Source organism: Mollisia scopiformis, assembly GCF_001500285.1.
Source record: "Mollisia scopiformis unplaced genomic scaffold LY89scaffold_40, whole genome shotgun sequence".
Taxonomy (NCBI): Eukaryota; Fungi; Ascomycota; class Leotiomycetes; order Helotiales; family Mollisiaceae; genus Mollisia; species Mollisia scopiformis.
The window spans coordinates 79,663-99,386 of NW_017263620.1; the positions used below are offsets into that span (position 1 = coordinate 79,663).

The 19,724-nt window shown below is 46.6% G+C and overlaps 8 protein-coding genes across 8 annotated transcripts; 2 read left to right on the plus strand and 6 right to left on the minus strand.

Moving 5' to 3' along the window:
• Positions 1 to 221: 221 nt before the first annotated feature.
• LY89DRAFT_602527 (uncharacterized protein) lies at positions 222 to 769 on the minus strand (the record flags this gene model as incomplete). Its single annotated transcript, XM_018210249.1, has 2 exons — positions 222 to 382; positions 433 to 769. 2 exons carry the CDS (start codon positions 767 to 769, stop codon positions 222 to 224), a joined length of 498 nt encoding a protein of 165 aa, XP_018061142.1.
• Positions 770 to 1,475: 706 nt separating this feature from the next.
• LY89DRAFT_692151 (uncharacterized protein) lies at positions 1,476 to 5,201 on the plus strand. The gene is made up of 5 exons (XM_018216475.1): positions 1,476 to 1,894; positions 1,975 to 2,247; positions 2,307 to 2,916; positions 2,977 to 3,586; positions 3,635 to 5,201. Exons 1-5 carry the CDS (start codon positions 1,652 to 1,654, stop codon positions 5,163 to 5,165), a joined length of 3,267 nt encoding a protein of 1,088 aa, XP_018061143.1. The 5' UTR covers positions 1,476 to 1,651; the 3' UTR covers positions 5,166 to 5,201.
• A 24-nt stretch (positions 5,202 to 5,225) lies between these two features.
• On the minus strand, positions 5,226 to 7,859 carry LY89DRAFT_726203 (uncharacterized protein). Its single transcript, XM_018219038.1, has 8 exons — positions 7,749 to 7,859; positions 7,673 to 7,701; positions 7,541 to 7,624; positions 7,449 to 7,493; positions 6,492 to 7,265; positions 5,941 to 6,417; positions 5,543 to 5,866; positions 5,226 to 5,492 (listed from the first exon to the last, which is right to left on the minus strand). The coding sequence occupies exons 1-8, from the start codon at positions 7,769 to 7,771 to the stop codon at positions 5,356 to 5,358; spliced, it is 1,893 nt and encodes a 630-aa protein (XP_018061144.1). The 5' UTR covers positions 7,772 to 7,859; the 3' UTR covers positions 5,226 to 5,355.
• A 991-nt stretch (positions 7,860 to 8,850) lies between these two features.
• On the plus strand, positions 8,851 to 10,493 carry LY89DRAFT_768679 (concanavalin A-like lectin/glucanase). Its single transcript, XM_018221797.1, has 2 exons — positions 8,851 to 9,074; positions 9,356 to 10,493. The coding sequence occupies exons 1-2, from the start codon at positions 9,055 to 9,057 to the stop codon at positions 10,416 to 10,418; spliced, it is 1,083 nt and encodes a 360-aa protein (XP_018061145.1). The 5' UTR covers positions 8,851 to 9,054; the 3' UTR covers positions 10,419 to 10,493.
• Positions 10,494 to 10,664: 171 nt separating this feature from the next.
• LY89DRAFT_743429 (uncharacterized protein) lies at positions 10,665 to 11,414 on the minus strand (the record flags this gene model as incomplete). The annotated part of the gene is made up of 1 exon (XM_018220953.1): positions 10,665 to 11,414. One exon carries the CDS (start codon positions 11,412 to 11,414, stop codon positions 10,665 to 10,667), a length of 750 nt encoding a protein of 249 aa, XP_018061146.1.
• A 423-nt stretch (positions 11,415 to 11,837) lies between these two features.
• LY89DRAFT_397492 (uncharacterized protein) lies at positions 11,838 to 12,835 on the minus strand. Its single transcript, XM_018207241.1, has one exon. The coding sequence runs from the start codon at positions 12,545 to 12,547 to the stop codon at positions 12,047 to 12,049; it is 501 nt and encodes a 166-aa protein (XP_018061147.1). The 5' UTR covers positions 12,548 to 12,835; the 3' UTR covers positions 11,838 to 12,046.
• A 1,569-nt stretch (positions 12,836 to 14,404) lies between these two features.
• On the minus strand, positions 14,405 to 15,344 carry LY89DRAFT_678374 (uncharacterized protein; the record flags this gene model as incomplete). Its single annotated transcript, XM_018213739.1, has 3 exons — positions 14,405 to 14,703; positions 14,750 to 15,195; positions 15,334 to 15,344. The coding sequence occupies 3 exons, from the start codon at positions 15,342 to 15,344 to the stop codon at positions 14,405 to 14,407; spliced, it is 756 nt and encodes a 251-aa protein (XP_018061148.1).
• A 952-nt stretch (positions 15,345 to 16,296) lies between these two features.
• LY89DRAFT_397515 (uncharacterized protein) lies at positions 16,297 to 19,480 on the minus strand. Its single transcript, XM_018207242.1, has 4 exons — positions 18,118 to 19,480; positions 17,475 to 18,071; positions 17,045 to 17,426; positions 16,297 to 16,994 (listed from the first exon to the last, which is right to left on the minus strand). The coding sequence occupies exons 1-4, from the start codon at positions 18,993 to 18,995 to the stop codon at positions 16,530 to 16,532; spliced, it is 2,322 nt and encodes a 773-aa protein (XP_018061149.1). The 5' UTR covers positions 18,996 to 19,480; the 3' UTR covers positions 16,297 to 16,529.
• Between the last annotated feature and the right edge of the window lie 244 nt (positions 19,481 to 19,724).

Sequence of the window (19,724 nt, forward strand, 5' to 3'; positions counted from 1 at the left end):
GAAGATATAGTAGAATGCATGACTTCTATTCAATTTGTCAGCAATCATATCTGAATCTCTAGATATGATACATGCCTTCTGTCTGATGGCATAGACTCTGCAGCCAGTGCCCACATATATGCGGATGCTGCGTTCAACCCGCCCCCACACAACAGCAAGACGGATGAGAACCACACAAAGCGAAGTGGAAAGACTTGAGGAAATGCACCTGAGAAGAATTGTTAGCTACCATAAATCACTTCACGTTCTCGAATGCAATATTTCTTACAAACGAAGAATATCTCGACAAGAGATAGCACTACACCCAACACGGCCAGAGCCATGATCTTTCTCCTCCCAAGGCGATCTCCTAGCCTTCCAAATGGAATAGCGACAAGGAGGACTATCTGTGAATTAGTAATTGTCTATGAAGTTGAACGGGGCAACACTCACCGGCGATCATATCAAAAGATGACTTCCAACCCCTGATTGTCGCGAGTGGGCGTTGAATTTCAGGCACCTTGCATAAGATCTCTTCAACGCCCGCAATTGGAAAGTCATAGAACGTAAGACATAGCAAATTCTCGAAAAGCTTAATCAAAGGTGCAACCAAAATCATTTCACAGAATGCAAGTAGAAAATGGATGGCTATAAAATAGAGGACGACATGGCTGAAGGTTGGTGGGGATGTCAGACTGGTTCCAGCTTCGTCTGCTTCATTACGTCTATTCTCGTGAACAAGCAGGTGCTCTTGCTCAGCATTATCGGCGTCTCTATTGTTGATGGTCATTACACTGCGCTCTTGGCTTTATCGAAGGGTTTGGAGGAATGAGGTTGGTTCTCTGTAGAGGACGAAAGAGGAAAGGTGAGAAGATGCTCACCGCTTTGGCAGAAAGAGATTTGTCAATTTCCAGGTTCAAATGACAAGTACTGTAGCACATACGATTGAGAAGCCTTGTGTCTCTGATTCGTGATTAGTGAATCAGAGTCATTGCCTTAGGCTTCTTGTTGACGGGTGAAGCCAGGCTTGTGCCGTTGAAGCTGGCTTGCATTGATGCACTCCCAGGTTGCGCGAGATTGAAACGCGTGACTTCGGCTTTCCTTGAAAGGATTTCTTTTAACTTGGATACTTTTCTCAAAGAGGCACTCAAAATTTCCTACTTAGCAGTTGGTCCCCAGCGTTTTCTTTTGTCTTCAATATAGCCATGTGTCTTTGAAGTGTTACAGTCCCATCACGTGACTGACCCACCAGAATTATCGGTCAATCCAAGTGGTCAGTCTTTCTAGACCTCCAAGTGTCTAAGTACCGGAGTCTGGCGACTGTTCAGTCTCATCAAATGTGAAGAAGGCGGCAAGGCAGATTATCGAAAGCCTATCAATTCTGCCTACTCCTATGTTCCGCTGCCAGCGCTTGTTGCCTCAGTCCTCTTTGCATGCAGCTCAAAGCACAGCCTCGACGGATACCTCAGAACCTCGAAACATGTTCTCCTTCACCAGTTCTGTATCATCTTCCTCAAATATACATTTATCATTGCAGAAAACTTCGTTCCTTGCCTTCCAACTAGTAGTTGCCAATTACGTGCCATCCATCTATGCGATATCTCGAGATAGGTGCCCGTCCTCGTAGCCTCGAACTTTTCGCAGCCTCACTTTAAGGCTAGAAATCTTAGATATGTCAGAAAGTCCTCTTCCTTTTAGGAAACGTGGCAGACAAGAAGAAGACCAGGTGCTAGATCTGCCGTCCAATGCACATCGCCAGAAAATTCCTCGACTTTCGAACCCGACAGCGTCCTCTTCCAGCTCGAGCAACTCCGTTTCCTCAGCCCAGATCACGGCTCCACCAAACCCACAGTCTCAAGTTGACCATACAAATCTTTGGCTTCGAGCGCTTGGAAACCTTTCAACCAAGGACCAAGTAAGCTCAAACACTTTCATTGCATTCACAATCTCTACCAATCGTAAAGAAGTTATACTGATTCCTTGCTTGACGAACAGGAGCTCATATGGGGCCTTCAGCCTAGCCTAGACACCCGGCCGTTCTCCAAGAATGGAGTTGAGGAACTGCTTGATCTGACAAGACAAGTACTACAAAAGAGTGACGAGCGCTCTTGGAAATTCACCTTCAGGGGAAAGGTGATTATTGCAAGAGATGTACTGGCGAAGATCGTTGTCTGGCTAAACAGGTTCAAAGACGTTGGCGATGTTGCAGTCAACTTTGATCCTGTTCATGCTAGCTTACCATGGGCTGGCATAAGATTCATGTTCCAGGTACGTGAATAAAGTTGATCAAGGGACTTTATCGTTCAAGTCCTGCTGACAGTTCGTAGGCGGCAATCGGAGAGCATGAGCAAATGGGGGACTTGGTGATAGCCATCGAGAGGCTCACCTCCCTGATCCACCGAGGCGCAATCTATGAAAGACTGTACCGACCTGCAACAATACTCGGCGATGTCATTGGCCACCTTCACTCCGCTATGGTTGATTTGTATTCCATGATACTTCGGATCATGATTTTGTGTCGCCGAATATTCGCCAAGAACGCCGCAAAACGTGCTGTACATGCGCTTTTTCACCCTGGTGAGATCACCGGACTGCTTGACAAATGCGAGGAGTTAGAGACTCGAGTCGAATACGAGGCTCACAACTGCGAGCGGACACGAAGTCAGAGAGCAGATGCAGAAGTCGAAAGGCTCCTTTCGAGACTACAGGAGCCCGTACTTCCAACTGACGAAAGAGTACTGAGTCTTCTTGAGACAGCGACAGAGCGTGAACGGCTAGAAGTCCTTGACTGGACTTCAAAAGTTCTCTATGGTGCGAATCATCGAAGAGTGAGGGACAAGCGAACAACAAACACTTGCGAATGGCTTCTTGCTCACCAGCTTTATCACGAATGGCAAGAGACAAGTGCTTCAACGATTCTATGGCTCTGCGGAAATGGTGAGTTGAATGTCCCTAATCATCATAAGGACTGTCTGACTATTAATTCTACCCAAACAGCGGGAACAGGCAAAACCTTTCTCACCTCGAAAGTAATTGACGAGATTCGGACTGCCCTCGAAAATCAGCCAAATCAGGAAGCATTTGCGTTCTTTTACTGCAACAGGAACGAAGCCGATCGTCGAGAACCTCTATCAGTACTCAGGGCTTTTGTACGACAGATGTCCACGACAGCCACCGACAAAGGGTCCATTCAAAAAAACCTCGAACAATTCTATCTTGAAAATAGAATTAAAGCTTCCGAGCCTACAATGAATGACTGCAAGAAGCTTCTTCTGGAATTCATCAACATCTACCCTCGGACTACTCTCGTCTTGGATGCCTGTGACGAATGCGAGCGACACAAGCGGCTGGAATTGATGGATATATTCGACCAGCTTCTTTCTGAAGCCTCCAAACCCGTAAAGATATTCGTTTCTAGTCGGCCTGATGACGATATCAAGAAGAAACTAAAGGACCGAAGCAATATCCAGATCAATGCGAGGGACAATCATCATGATATCACTAAGTTCGTGAACAGCGAAATTGGCAAGCATCCCAATTGGCATGTCATGAGCCCTGAAATACAAGCCCAAATTGTCGATACTCTGCAAGAAAGAAGTCAAGGAATGTAAGACAAGATGATTCAGCGTCGCTTTTCGTCACTGATAAATGACAGGTTTCAATGGGCGTTCCTCCAAATCAAGCAGCTCCTGGACCTTGACTTGGAAGAGGATATTCTAGAAAGATTGGGGAAGCTTCCTGACGATCTCAAACAAGCTTATGATGAAATCTACCGATCAATGAGCAAGGCTGAAAAACGAATCGCAGATCGGGCATTTCGATGGGTCATGTGCGCATGCCATCCACTTTCGACCAAATTGCTACTCGCTGCAATCTCTCAGGATGAGAACAGCGATCTCCTCAAACATCTTGGTGGTCTTACCGAGAACTTGGTACTCAAGTACTGCCACAATCTTCTCGTCATTGACCCCGCTCGCGGAGTCTGGGTTCCCTCACACCTCTCTGTGATTGAATATCTAGAAAAGCACCTTTGGAATCTCAGCCAGGCTAGCTGCCTTGTATCAAATGTGTGTCTTTTGGTACTTCAAAATACTACCTTAAACAATCGGGAAAAGTGCTGGGGGGTGGTCGAAATGGATGATCAGACTTGGTCTCCGAAAGAGATCAACGACCCAGATGATCCACTCTCAGGGCAAAACCTCGGTTACCTCAGTTATTACGCACGGCATCACTGGCCATTACACATCCAAAGCTGCAATGATACTGATACTAGCAGTAACAGTACTCGTCTCTCTAGCCGCCTCAAAGCATTTCTTGGGTTACCAACAAACAGTAGTGCTGCATATAGGTGCTGGCACAGGATGGTGGAAATGGATGTTTACAATTACGCAGCGCCCGATACCACTGTATTTTACAGTAGCAACAATTGTGAAGATCTAAATCCTGCTTCTATGGCAAGTTTTGCATATTGTGCTTTTGGGCTCTCAGACATTCTACCAGATTGGTTTGACTTCGATTGGGTGAACGATGAGATCAGGACACTCCAGGGTACGAGTTTTCTTGGGATCGCAGCATCTTCTGGATCGATTTCTACTTGCGAAACGCTCTTGGAACATGGAGCGGAGGTAGATACTCAAACTAGGTCTTACTTCGGAAGTGCATTAGCTGCTGCTGCTTATTGGGGTAAGGAAGAGGTGGTCGAGTTTTTGATAAGAGAGGGAGGTGCAGATATCAATATGCAATTGCAACATGGGATGTATGGGAGTGCATTAGCTGCTGCTGCTTATTGGGGTAAGAAAGAGGTGGTCGAAATTTTAATAAGAGAGGGAGGTGCAAATATTAATATGCAATTGCAACATGGGATATATGGGAGTGCGCTGGCAGCTGCTGTAAGCGGCCCATACATTGGCACAAGTGAAGTTAGGTATTTAGTAAAAGAAGCGGGGGCAGAAGTAAACATGCAGCTGGAGCATGGGAACTATTCGGATGCTTTAGAAGCAGCGGAACGGAATGGAAATAGTAAGGCTACAAAATGGCTGCTCAAATATAGAGAAAAGAGAGGAGAGGAGGCGAAGAGAATCAGTGAGGATAATGAAAGGGATGGGGAGGAAAGCGATGGGGAGGAGGAAGAAGACGAGTGGGAGGCGTATTATCAGGGCGAAGAAATAGAAGAAAGACAAACATAAAGATCATTAAATTTTGATAGATCCAAAAAGGTCAAAGCTTCCAATAGGAGAGCGCATTGGGGAAACAGTAAAATGAATATGTTCGAGCCTTTGCATTGTAGTTTCACACTTCTTGGCCTGAGTCAACATTATTCTAAATAGAAATAATATCGACATTTCAAAGACAGTTAGCTGCCCGGTGTTCAGAGCTTCATTCCTCGACCCAACCCCAAGCCTCTTTGAGCTGTTTCTGCACCGTAGCTGTAGGACGCGCATGATCTCGTTCTGTTCTGACAAGAATATCAAGAAGTGCTTCTTGGTCGAAACGATCTTCGAATCTATCGCCACCTAATGAATCGTCAGCAACTCCCTTGTCAATTATTGGAAACGAGACGAACAAAGCGCAATCCCCATCGAGGCCGTAAACATGCCAGGTGGAGTCCATCGATTGTACAATCCAATGCCACATAGTTCGCGTAATGTGGGCTTTATTTGCGCCTGGGTTCTCTTGTGAGCAATTATAGAAGTACATCGCGAATGCTGTGTTACTGTGAAGCTCATAGAGAAGGGCAACGAGAAATAGCGGGGTAGTGGGGTAATGAACTGGTGGGGTACCTCCATATTTCGTACAGCAACACTTCTACTCCCACCAACCCGTGGTATTCTAGGATCAAAGATACAAAGTAGGATCTGAGCTAGTTTAAGATGCTGGACACCGATGACTACGCAAATCAAATATTAGTATCACGTGAGCATAAGGGGCTACGCGAAAAGGCAGCACAAGGGTACTACTTACTGTGACACGCGTGGCTATGCCAAATCTCTGGAAAAGCCTCCCTGTCATTATTCTCTCCACCTGTTCCCTTCTCTGTCCTTACACCTCTTCGGAATATAGGCGTAAAGCTGCTTGGTTTCTCATCCTCCCACCTCTCACAAGCCGTTTTCAATTCTTCCCACTTACTTAAACTAACTCCTTCCGTACCAAAGCAGCAATTCAGAACATCGGCGCAAAGTACCACGGCCCTGTTGGCCCACCCAAAATCTGTAGTAGATGATGTAGTGCGATCAACGACGTAGTGCTCGAGGTTTATTTGCACGGAACGATGGTATAATGTTGCCATGTAGATCTCTTGTCTTAGACCAATCCAAAAAGAAGCGGTCGCCAATGAATTGTGTCGTGAAATGGGAGATGAATGAAGATTTATGGGGTGAAACAGTGATTTGACGAAGATCTGGATGCCTAGCATATGGGACTGGAGGTCTGTTTCAAGCACTACACCACTCGCAAGTTAGCCATCCTTCTCGTAAATTTGAGAATTAAGCCACTTCTAGTGAATGGTTACTCACAATCAATCTCCTCTAGCACCCTTAATATGATCGTAGCAGCAAAGAGTGTTTCATCAGACACAGTAGCAGTATTATTCAACATTGGAATGAGGTATTTCAAGCATTCCTGATGATACCTATTGCTCGCCAACGAATCGTAGGAGCCAGTAAGATTAAGATGTCGAGCCGAAAGTGCGAATATCGCATTTAGTAAAATCGGGCAAGTGCCTGCTCGTCGAGGCACCTCAACCTGAAAGTGCTGGGCAGGGTCGCAGAGATCGAGCCAAATAGCCAAGTTCTGCACGAAGTGTCGAAGCAGTCGGGCTTCTTGGGGGTCTGTTAATGGCCAGACTGGTTTGTCAAGGTAGATGGACGGGAGAGAGATCGATCTGAGGTTTTCTTGAAAAGTATTGTGGTCTTCATGGTAGATATGAGATGGTGTTTCATAGTTGGTAACAGTTCGTGGTGTAGACGAAACAGGTGAAGGCAGTTGCATGAAATCATGATGAGGGAGTCCGGGTAGCTTTGGAAGTGATGTGTATTGATGATGTTCAAAGGCTGGCGGGCTCGAGTGATCCCATGGAGGTATTGTCCGCGGGGTTGAAGGTGGATGTGACTTCAAACTTTGTGATGCCTCAGAGGGAGAGTCGAGTGATTCCTCGTGAGCAATCTGATTTGTAGAATGGGGATCGGATGTTTGCTTTGGAGTATGTTGCGGAGATAGCTCTTCATTTTCCGAATCAGAGTCGTAGTCGTAGCCGGTAGTAAGAGATGGCGTTTCTTCGACGAAGTTTACTAGAATCATAGTATTGTCAATTACTGTTGCTTCACGAGAGAGCAATTTCACGGGACGGAAGCTCTGCTTTTCAAAAATTCCGTCCTTTTTGATAATGCCATGAATTATGGCACCGAGGGGTGGTTGAAGAATGGCCAATAATGTTTGGTACTGAATGATTGAACAGAACAGGAACGACCTACAATCCGTGGCAATATTCAACCAGACCTGGTCAGCAGGAGCAGATACTGGCAAACAGTCAGACAGGATAGGGATTAGCTGCAGGTATCTATACAATTGCGCCTTCTATGAAACGGATCACTTGTGCATTGCAAGTTGCGTGATTGACAATGGCCACATTTAGGCTTAGCCTTATCACCTGCTCAAAATTAACCAAACTGCAAAAGTTCCCTAGGTAATCCTATACATTTGACTCGATCTTTTCTGCAAGTATCGCTGAACGAGGGGTCAGCAGTGGACTCAGAACCTCGAGGTAAACCCACCAAGCTCGCACCCTTGTCGTCATCGTCCACTAATAAATAAGCAAATCAGCAGAGCTGGATTCATGACTTTGTTTTCAAATGGAGCCAGAAAGGTAGAAATGGGGTGATTTCTCCACGATCTTTCTCTAAACAGAGAGCAGAAATAGGTATTTATGGCGACAGATTGCGGGGAATACTTTGCGGAATTTCCCCCGCTGTGTGAGACACAAGAGGAAAATTTCGGCAAGGAGCGGGACTAGTGTCTTGTCAAAGCCGCCGTCAGACGCCGGACATATTCTCTTCTGCTGCTCTCAATTGGGACAACTTAGATGCCATATGGAACGAAATACTATCCAAGCCTTTGATTAAGATGAAGACGAGCATAAATAACAGGAATATGTAATAAGCAAAGGAACGATGCTGTGAACTTCGATCGATTTTAAGAGTTGCGCGGAATTGGGGGTAATGTTTCATCCACATCTTGAAGCTGAACCCTAGCTACTTGGCTGAGAGTATTCTCTTTCGCACTCTTGCGCGGAATGAAGACCACAGTTTACACATAGTTGTATTCGCAAGTACGAGTCGATTCTGAAGAAGATATTGGAAATTGAAGAAAGTCGAGGTTGCTGTACAGGCGCTGAAGCGCGACCGTGGACGCGACGCGAGAAGTGGGGGCGCAATCGACGACCTTCCTTTCATCTCTTCAAAACTTCGAGCAAGAGAGATCGAAAGAACGCTGTCCCTTGGAAGTGCTCCCCATATCCAACATACTGAGGGCTCACGACATCGGCAATTGTTTCGAGTGTCTTCTGATTAGTTTCATGCGAGCCAATGTATATCCTCACGTGCGATCATTTCAATTCAATGCCGTTTCAAATAGTTGTCTATTGTGCAGTCTTATGTTTCCTGTTCATACTCCCCAAGAGCGTCATTCTACACTAATCCTTGACGCTGAAAAATCTACTGTTGTCAATCACGTGATAGAGACATTTTCTGCAGGCCGGGGTTTGATGGATATCTTGCCATTGGGGTTTTTGTTTAGTAACTCTGAACTTGCTATGCGCATGTTGTATTCATAGGTAGAAAACCATGTTTATGGTACGATTCAACGGAGCCAGCAAATCTTTGGGGCCGGACCCGTTCCCGAGTTATGTCAAAGTCAATGACACAAAGTGTTGAGATAGTCAGACATCATGATAAATGGCCATGACGATAGCTCTATGGTCAACACGCGCTGCACTTGGAGTGCTCCGTTCAAATATTCTAAATCGATAATCTAAGGGATTCCGAAAACTTAAGAATTGGGACCGTTCATTTCTTCATTTTGATGTCCCATGCAAAAAGCTGGTATGATTCTCGTCAGTATACCTTTCAAGTGCAAATGATTTCATCCCGCTATGTTCAAGTGGGACATAATCAGAATTTTCAAAGCCATTCATCAATACTACAGACACTGAGTGTGATGCTTGTCCCCACTAGTGCGCACTACGCCGCGGGAACTAGAATATGACATTTACATAGCTCTGTTACAGACATCAATTACACAAGTCTGCAAGTCTACTCATCATCTCCAAAGTCTAGTGTTCTAGTTCTGCACCCACATACACACACTGAAAATTGTATAAAAGCAGGCCTAACCCATATTTCCCTCCCTCCCTCCGAGCTTGTCAGCACAACAAAGTTCTTTATCACACTCACTATCTCGTAGCTAGCTACCTACCCCTCGCTTTCACGATGAAAATCCTTTACCACACCATCTTCTTCGCCTTCATCGGCATCTCACTCGCCCACCCCCGAAAAGATCGCCAAGATTACGGCAATAAAATCGACTACAACTCTGTCTGGAGGGAAAACTTCATGTACGAAGCCAATATCCAGTTCTCGAGCAGAGACTGGAACGTCGCCGAAGGCTTTGCACCTAGTCCTGGCAACGATTCTCATTTGGGTCCAGAACGCGGTTCTAATGTCAAGTACGACGCCGGTACTGCCAGCCTCCGGATCAATAAAGAGGGAAATCTCGTCATCCAGCCAACCAAAGACGACAGTGGACAATGGCTTTCAGGAAAGATTGAGACAGTAATGAGCTGGGTCACCAAAGCGACAACGGCGAGGTTGTTCGAAGCCAGGATCAAGGTTGGAGATGCCCTCATGGAAAACTCGCAAGGCATTTGGCCTCGCATCTATCTCATGGGCAAGACTTATAACGAAGATCAATCAAATTGGCCGAGAATGGGAGAGATTGATATTTTCGGATTGGCGAATGGCGGCGAAACGTTCACACCTACAATTCATTGCGGCGAGCCAAATGGCGGGCTTCCTTGCAGCGAACCCCAGGGATTCAAAGCGCCAAACGCCATTCCTTTTTCTCGAGGCAGTCTTCACACTGTTGGTTTGCTCATCGATAGAAGGGAATGCCCTGCGCCGGTTGCAGGGACGACAGGTGAATGTTGGGAACATGAGTCAATTAGCTGGTTCCTGGATGAGGAGCCAACATACAAGATCACTGGAAGGGAGTTTGGGGACAGGGATGCGTGGCAGAAATTGGTTCATGAGGAGATCATCATTGGGTTAGCAGTTGGTGTCGGTGGTGATGGAGTTGGCCCTCCCAATGAAGCTACTACAACGGGAGAGTCTGTGGGAATGGAGATTGACTATGTTGGTGTTTGGGAGGCCAAAGTTCACTCAAGTTGATCTTCCATCCTCGCTTCGATATCACCTTTGTGTTCTCAATTTGGGTTTGCTGTGTATTTTGGTTCTCATTTGTGGGCATATACTCGTCAAGTGAGTCTGTCTGCAGCAAATCACTCCTGCTGACATGTACATCGGCCTCTCTTGCTGAGCAGCGTCAATAACTTGAAATTGGCGACTCACATCCTTCATTACGAAAGATGTTTCCTCAACATAGATCATTCTTTTCTTTACGGACTTATGTACATATCATGCTCCCATAAAACGAAGTCTATACTGTCCACCATCTCTGCCAGGGTCCACCTCCAAAATAATTCGTGGAATATGGAAGTCAATCATCTTCTCTTGACACACTTTATACCACTCTTCCAATTGTTTCCGACGACGATCAATCATCAATTGCTTGATAGCGAGACTAGCAGCAGCAGCATAGGCCATGTCAAGTGACACGGTCAAGACTTGAAGACCTTGAAAACATTCTATGGCTTTCAGAGCCTCTTCTCCCCTGAACCCTATATGACCAGCGATACGTAAATACCGAACTGACTTGAGACCACCGTCGAGGTTATTGTCAAGGTAGGTCATCCAAGCCGTGTATTCGGACTTATAGTATTCACTCTCACATCCAAGTAGTGCGAGATCTACTGGCAAGACCAGTGTATCCAATGTTGTGTTGACACAAAGAGGTCGATCGTAGGGTTCCGCCAAAGGCTCGATATCGCCCACGTCACTCCGATAAAAGATTTGGTAGTGTGTCAGAGTCTCGATTCTGCTTTCGTGATTGATATGCAATGAAACTGGCAGTGGCTCGTTGAGTTGCTTCGAGTGAAGGGATTTCCGTTTTTTGGTAGAAGTAAAAGTCATCATAAGCAAGCCCACTTTCCTCTCTTTTGGAAATGTAAGGCGCCAAATCATCAGTCGGAGTTCGGCGGGAAGTTCGGGGAAGCAGGTGAATTCGGTGAGTGATCCCAGTGCGGAACTTGCGCTTTGTATTGCCATTGTTTGCAGCTGTATTTCGATATTAGTACCGATCACTTTAGACTGTTCCAAGGGAATACTTGCCTTGGATTGAATCTCAGATTCACTCAGCTTCGAATTACAGTCGGACTTTTCCATGATGGCTTCATTCATTATCGACAGCTGGCGAAAAGATCCACTTTTCTGTCCACAAATTGTGCCATCTACTCACAGCGATCTCGCGATCGATAGTTTAGACTTGGTAATTTGTAGAGAGGATACAGTCGTGTGGGCGAAGTTGACTGTGCTTGAGCAAATGGTTGCGGACCAAGTAGAATGAATTGCTGGTAGTTGTTATGACCGGGATCTCGACGCAGATGAATTTATCGAGTGCTGAAATCCGTGGCACTGGAAGAGATTGAATACAGATCAATCGAAATACTTCCAAAGGTGTGTGGAGCATTGCAGGTAATGGAAGGGTTAATGAACAAGGTGCGCTAACAGTAGCGGCTTTGCTGCACATGCTTGTTATCACTTTGCTGTCCTCGAATGTAGAGATATCGATTATCTAGAAACACGATTTGCTTGATCCTGGATTGAGAGTCTCTAGCAGGACGTCAAATCGTAATCTCTTCGAACTCTCACCATGTTCTTCAACACAAAGCCAAGTACTACTAACAACAACCAGCTTTCCCTTCCGACTTCCCTCTTGTCTCCGGAACTTCCGCATAAGGTCCCAACCCCGTCTGCTCCTGTACAATCTCAACAATATGACTCCGACAAGAATAATTCTTAAACTCCGTGATCAACCCCTCTTCATCAAACACAACCACCGCCGTCTCGTAGAAAGGATCGAGTGTCTGTCCCAGCACATGAAGGCGATTCTTCATCTCGCAGTAGACGGTCAACCCATCTGCGCTTGTGGATTGAGAGATAATGTGTCGATTGACGACGTGTTGGATCTTTAGGTTGTCTTGGAGGGAGGAAATGGTTGCGGTGCGGCCGAGGCTGGGTTCGTCGTATTCGCGCATGCTTTTGAGGTAGGTTGTGCAAGTTGGGCTGAAGAAGGCGCTGATTGTCTGGAATTCTTCGGGTGTCGAGGTCGGCTTTAAGCTGTCGATTGCTTGGTAGAGGTCTTTTAGTTTGGTGAGAGAATCTTTGTTCGTGGCTGCCATGATGGTGTTTGAGTCGAGGAGAGTGGTATTTGGGATCAAGTTGCTGTTTCTGGATCTCCTTTGCGTAAAGATGAAGAACGGTTCGAATCTTTTGCCAGTCCTCGAAAGCGAGTGTAAATTAAGGTCGAGTTGTTTGATCCCTCTCCTTCTACCTTTCTGATATGCGGCTTGAGTTGTTTACCTTGTGCTGGCACAGTGCTGTGAGAGATGATAGGTAAGTTGAAGCATAATATCTGAAATCAAATACAAATCATTTTGCCAAGAATTCCAAATCCAGGGCTAGTGATGATGTTTCGGCCGCCGACAGCAATCATGACAAACTAGCCCGTGAATTTGTAATTGCTTATGATTATAATGATGAAGCTTGGTCATAATCACAATCTCGCTTATTTTCTTTTGTATGAGTATTTACATAAACATAATATGCCCAAAAGTAAAGAATATAAACAAGGGTTGTCGCTACAAGATTGAAGCAAGTATTGCTATTCCGAGTCATGATGTCAATGGTTGATTGGTTGACTTCGTTATGTTGCGATACAGTATCCTTACCAGCTCTGCCAAAAGACCACTCTGAAAATCCATTTCCTATCTCTGCACTATACTTTTGTGGTGAAAAACTTGGCACTTCTAAGCACTAGTGCCTAATACCATATGCGACACTTGATCGAAACTTTTCTAAACATTCTCTACCTCCCACTGCATTTAAAAAGATACGGTATCATTGGCTAATAATAATGAATATTCGACTGGGTATTGCCTGCGCATCCTTCTAAAAAATATATTCTTCAGAACACCAACCTCCCCCATGAGATGAATCATGTAGGACAACCCATGCAATCTAGATACGTCCAAATGTCCTCAAAAGAGTGACCGCGATTACTTGACACAAATTCTTCTGTCCCAACTCAAGCCATAAGGCTCAGAGGCACCACCACATCATCTATCCTCACCCCCCAACCACCCCTGAACCCCCAAAACGCTCCCCACAACCCCCCTCAAAACATCCCACCCACTCCCTTCCCCCACTCCCTCCGCACCATCCCCAAAAGTCCCCACAGCAATAGCCGTCGCAGCAAACATACCCTTCAAGAACCTTCCCTCCGGCCTTCCCCTCGCACCCGGATTAACAACCAACAGCACAAAGAAAAAGATGCCCGGATGCAATTTCCACACCGGTAACGGGACGCTCCACATACTCTGCCAGATCGTCTGGAGCTGTAGCTGCGTCAGGGATTGCGAGAGCGGACGCCGAGAGAGGATAGCGGAGAGCAGGATTTGGGTTGTGGTGAGGAGGGCGGTGTGGATTGTGGGTTGGTGGGTGGGAGGGGGCGTGGAGGAGAGGCGGGTGGATATCCATTGTGCTGTTGCGAGGAATTTTTGGTGTGAGGGGGAGGAGGGGGGGTGCTGGGTGTGAGAGAGGTGGAGGATGGATTTTGTGAGCCAGCGGACGTCGTCTAGGATTTGGGCTGTTTCGGGAGCGATGTTGTGGATGTGGAGGTTATCGATGAAGCGTATTGGAGAGGGGAGGAAGGGGCAGTCGAGATGGATGGGGTAGGTTGTCAATGGTTGGATTAAAGTCGGCATCTCGTTCGCGTGTAGGAAGAGGGGACACTCGAGAGTGCATGCTATTTGAAAATCGGTCCTGTTGTGCGTGTAAGCGGAATCGCAGATAAATAGAAGAATGGTCAATACCGTAGGAGCATTTTTCGAAGCAGCGGAAAGGTGACATTCTGTACTCCTCCCCGCGTTCTGACCATTTCTCGCAGCCCATGCATATGCGCCAATGTGCTCCTCTCGTCCGAATATACTAGCTTTTATCACTTAGCTTGAATATCAAGTAAATTCTGGAATGGTATATCAAACCTCGTTATAAGCCAGCGACATAACAGCAGCAATAGACTCATCATTCACACCCTTGCTATGAGTAACAATATGCGCATTGATCAAACTAATAAGCCTCCCTTTCGCAGCCATAGCATCAACCGAATTCTCGACCTTGATCCGATGAGTTGCAGCTTGGAAATAAGAAGCTGTGAGGAGAGTGATATATATCGAGATCGGTGACTGCGTCATAAAAGGTAGCCATTGATCCATGAACGTCGCAGGAGGATCATGGCCATCTATCGAGCACATGAAGGGCGACAATCTTTGGATGACTGCGAGACTTTAGCAGATAAAACGTAGATAGGCAGTTGTACTTACAGAAATGAAAGAGCTCAGCATTTCGCCTCGAGGGCTCGACTGGCAATGACTCCAAAGGCCCCAAGGCAACACCTCCGCTTGGTATTACCGCATGTACATAGTGAGACTCAAACAGCTCTGGAAAGCTAGTGAATCGACCATTGCGAATGTACGAACTGATATCCAACGGATAAAAGCCGAGAATACTCACATCAGACGGATCTGGTGGCTTTGGATCTTTTCCCGGTTCTCGATATACCTCATACCAATTTGCTCTAGATAATGGTGATGTAGGTGATTGTAATGTTGGATGTTGTGCTACATAAAAGGGTGTGGTATTGCGAGAATTGGGTTCTTCATGCAGTGTTGCAAGAGCAAGGGCTTTTGATCTTCCCGCCTCAACATCTTCGACTTTTGGTCCCGCAACGTCAAGCTCGATCACTGTTTCCTTGTATTTCTTCGACTTCCTGGTTTCATGTTAACACTCTGGTCCAGCCATAGAAATGGAAAATGTATTTACTTGAAGGTTTCATAGACACACGGCACGGGTGGATAACGCCTCGAACAATTATTGCAGATCTTTTGTTGATTACACTTCATCTCACACATCAGCCATTTCCTCCCGTCAACGAATGAACATTCTAGACATCCATACCTTCTGCTTCCGTCTCCTACATTCCGTACAAGAAGTCGAAGCTCTCTGTCTCGACCTCACTTCCATTTTCTGCTCGTTCTGCTGCAGGGCGTCGGGGTTAACCATCATCACCACAGATCTTCACTTCCGAACACTCAAATAGGCGTTTCGCATCCGCGTTTGAACAGAGATTTCCGAGAAAGAGGAGACGATGCATGACAATGCACAGGGCTTGGATTGGATTATATGGTTCGAGTGTGACATGGGAGCTGAGGTGCTGCAAGGTTTCGGACTTAGTCGAATATGGGTTAGGGCGGGGCAACTATTTCGGGAGCTGAAGGAATAAAGGGGTCGGGACTCCTTCCGTTTCTGCGCTCCTCGAGGTTGTATAAAGTAACAGCTGTGTCTTCTGACGTACATTGACAGTTGAAGTCACTGTGACGACTTGCCGGATGGTTGAAAGCTTTATCAGGTACGACATGCCGTCGCGGCGATGGGGCTTTTGCAGCGACGCCAGACTCAGTCGGCGGCGGCCCTTCGGTTCGGCTGCCTGCGTCGACTTTATCATGGAATACCTCCCAAGAAGAGCTGAAGCCAAGGAGTTTTCTTGGGTCTTGAGACCGAACTTCAGCTGAGTGTCCGTGGCGAAGTTCACGAAGATGGTCCAGCCTTTGTAGACAAGTCGTCCACATAGTCTTCATCCTTCACACCATATGTTTCTGTACGACGGACAGAATAGGGCTTTTTCCGATCAGGATCACATTCCTTGCGCATGTCTTTCATATTCAGTGCATATTGCGGTGGGAGCTTGAGACCGGCAGCGCAAGAGCCGGTGTTTGCTCTCAGCAAAAGAAAGTTTATCGGCTCACCAAATGAAGTCTGGTCCAGCCTCAAGCCTTGGCGTTACTGTATGCGAGTGGAATATTGCTGTGGCTTGCTGCAGGAGCGCCTCGTGGAACATGCATGATCACATGATTTACCCCTCATGATAGACTCTTGGCTCTGCTCCTAGGTTTGGAGTTTGTAGTTTGTGAAGAGATCACAGAAGTTGAGGTGAAGGAGTTGAGCATGATAACGAGAAGCTCTCGATGATTTCAGCAGCGAAGGTTTGATTTCCATCACGTGTTGAGATCAAATTCGAATCCTCCTGGCCTACTCGCATGCAAGTCAATGTTCCATCTCCCGATATGGCAGGATCCCATCCTCCCAGCCCGCATTGAAGTACGGAAAATACTCATTATCAGTTGGGCTTGCGAAATGGCCGTATATTGGGCTTGGTAGAGGAGGTTGCTGAGGATGAGCAGTAAATCCATCCAGTGGTGGATACGCCATTGCAAGCAATCCTCCTTGCTGCATATGGGTGTCTGCGAAGGGACTATTATAGTCTTGATTTGGGCCTTGTGGTATTTCGGGAGCTGTGAAAGTAAGCGCAGGTTGAGATGGGAGATCAACTCCAGAATCGTTTGGCAGATTTCTGTATGGGGTTTGAGCCTCAGCTGGAAAAGTAGGCAAGTTTGCAAAGGACAATTGCGTTGGAGAAGTCATAGATTGAGTAACCTGAGGTGGACTTCTCGCTAATTCGCGAGATCTCTGGTGCTCGAGACAAAGCAAAGAGATCTTATCGAAAAGAGTCTATACGACGATCAGCAATCCCATCATCTCGAACTCGATTGCTAACTTACTCCTAGAGATGCTACACACTTCTCAGCAGGTACGCTTTCGCTCGCCAGTTTGATTAGTATCCGCCTCCCCTTTTCAGCGGTACTTAGTGCATCATCGAAAGTGGGATCATCAGGATTGCTAATGATAAACATGCACAAAGCCATAACGGCGAAGAACGTAATGTATACTGTGAACCAATATTCACTGATCAGAAGGCCACGATGTTCAAGACCCTCAATTAGCCATACTATCTGCATAGCGGCTTTGATACAAGAAGAGGCACAAGCGAAAGAACGCATGTCCGGCGGATCTGACGGTGATGTTCGAATAACGTGAAGAATGAACGGACGATACAACACCATCTGAACATGTGCATATGCTAGACGAAGGAGAAGTTGTGTCCTGTTATTGGTCAGTGGACGGCCCTGAAGCAGAAAAAGAATGAATTACCTAATGATTCCGGGTTGATCGCTTTCACTCTGCATTGGAGCAGAGATCTGCTTGTGCCACTCCTCAAGCTCTTTGTCAAACTCGAGGACACGGGCGTAGTTGACTCGATACGCTCGTCCAGTTCCACGACGCAACGTTCTTGGATAGATATCTTTGACAATTCTTCTCTGGATCTTCAACAAGTTGATGTGTGCAACCACAGGTGCCACCGGACGATGAGTAACTGGCACTTCGGGTCTGGTGCTTTCTGAGCCTTTCAGAAAATCTTCGGCGCACTGTGGTAGGTCCTGGTCAATATCTTCATCATCCAGGACTGTGGGCAGACCCAGCAAGGTAGTCACATATGTCTCCATTGTCTGAAGAACCCAGAATACTCTTCTTCGCGTCTCTTGCTCGATGGGGTCTAATGATGTTTCCGCACGATGTAGCCCCATTTGGAGCGAGACTGAGATCGCTGTCGAGATGTACGAGTAACATGAATGCATCAAAGCAGAGGACTGAAGATATATTATAATGCAGACCAAGGTTTGCAGCGACAACATGTCGCGACAGTTTGCTGTATCGATCAAAGCTTGTCCGGCTCGAAACCATTTCACACTTCGCATGATTAGCCATGAGTATAAGTATAGAAGGAACTACTTACCCTTTCATGTGATTGAGGCTACCAGTGGGGTGGGCCTCACTACCCGAGCCAGAGAAAAGCTCACCTATAGCCAATGTGACATATAGTAGAGGCAAGAATGCTAGCTCTTCTGTGCAATAATTCTCTGGTTTGGTAGCATAGATTCGAGTGAGAAGGTTGTTGAAAATTGGCTTGTGAATGAAGGTCATCAGACTGAAAGCATTGTCCAGGGCCATGCCAGTAAGCTGCTGGGCAGTCTCTTTGGGTGGAAGATTGAACATAATCATCGGGTCCGCTGAGAGCTGATTGGAAGGTATCGCAGATCCAAAGGCTTGCTGTAATGGTGTCTTCGAGAATGGTCCTCTTTTGGGTCGTGTTACACCAAGCAATTGACTGCATCTTTCATCGATCTGTTGCAAGAATGCGATGCCAGCAAAATCGCCGTGGTATTGACAGTGGCCTTCCTCGTCGATGCTCAACCGGCCAGCAGCCTCGATCATCGTCTCAAGGAGTTCTCCAGGATTACTCGACACTTCGGAATGGAATTCGCCTTGCCTTGAAATCAGTTGCATATCGGCAGAGGATTGGTCGTGCTTTCTCGACTCGTAGACCTGCCTCCGAATTGTTTCCGCCAGGTCATGGGAATGAATATCGAGATTAGGAAACACATCATGCAAAGCAGTAGATATATTTTGATTTTCTGACTCGAGCATCCTCACTCTCTCTTCCAATTCTTGAATGTATAATGGCCCCGAGTACTTGGACTTGCGTTGGAAAGTGTAGCTGCATTCTGTGCGACAATTCAGTGCGTCGTTCATAAAGGGTAAGATGAAAGTTGTGGGATTGGCCGACCTTGGTGTGCCAAACGACATGGCATACATGGCATTTTGCCATCGCATTTGATCTTGCGTCCTCTGCAATCATCGCAGGCCCACCGACTCCTTCTGTGAATCTTGTCTCGCTTCCTCTTTCCCCCTCCGCTTCCTCCATCCTTCTCTCCCTTGGACTCGCTCAATTGCGGCGGGCTCAGCATTCCATCCGACATATCGTCCTTGATTGAATTCATTCTGGTGACCGAAAAAGCACCATACTGGGGCACAGCATGGACTTATAAAGATTCGATAGGGAAAGCAGGCGTCTTGGCATTACCGTAAGAATGGATCCGGGAAGGAAAGTGTCTTCTCTGAACGAGATAAGCCTTGCTCGTGGGGAAAACGCTATCTTTGCTCGTGGAATACACTTGTGCAACCAACGCCGTTTGTCCAGGAACGGCCCACCAAAGCTTCTTCCCTGATGTTTTCTAGAAGGGAAGAACCACAACACGGATGCACAAAATTATGAAAACTAAGGTCGAAAAGGGAATCCGCGACGTAGAACGGTGGGAAGTCAGGAAGATAATGTGGGTAAGTGGCTGTGGTTGCACGAGGCCACAGCCGCCATGGGAAACACGAGCCTCACTTGGTGGGACAGGTGCAGGAATGCCAACTTGCCAAGACCTGGGGGAACAGCGCTGGTTGGTCGTCACGGCTCAATTCAGGGTCCACACAGGGCCCCGAGATTCTTAACATGTATACGTCAGAAGCAGATGTTTAGTGATCAGTAATAGAAGGGATCTACCGGTTCTCCCG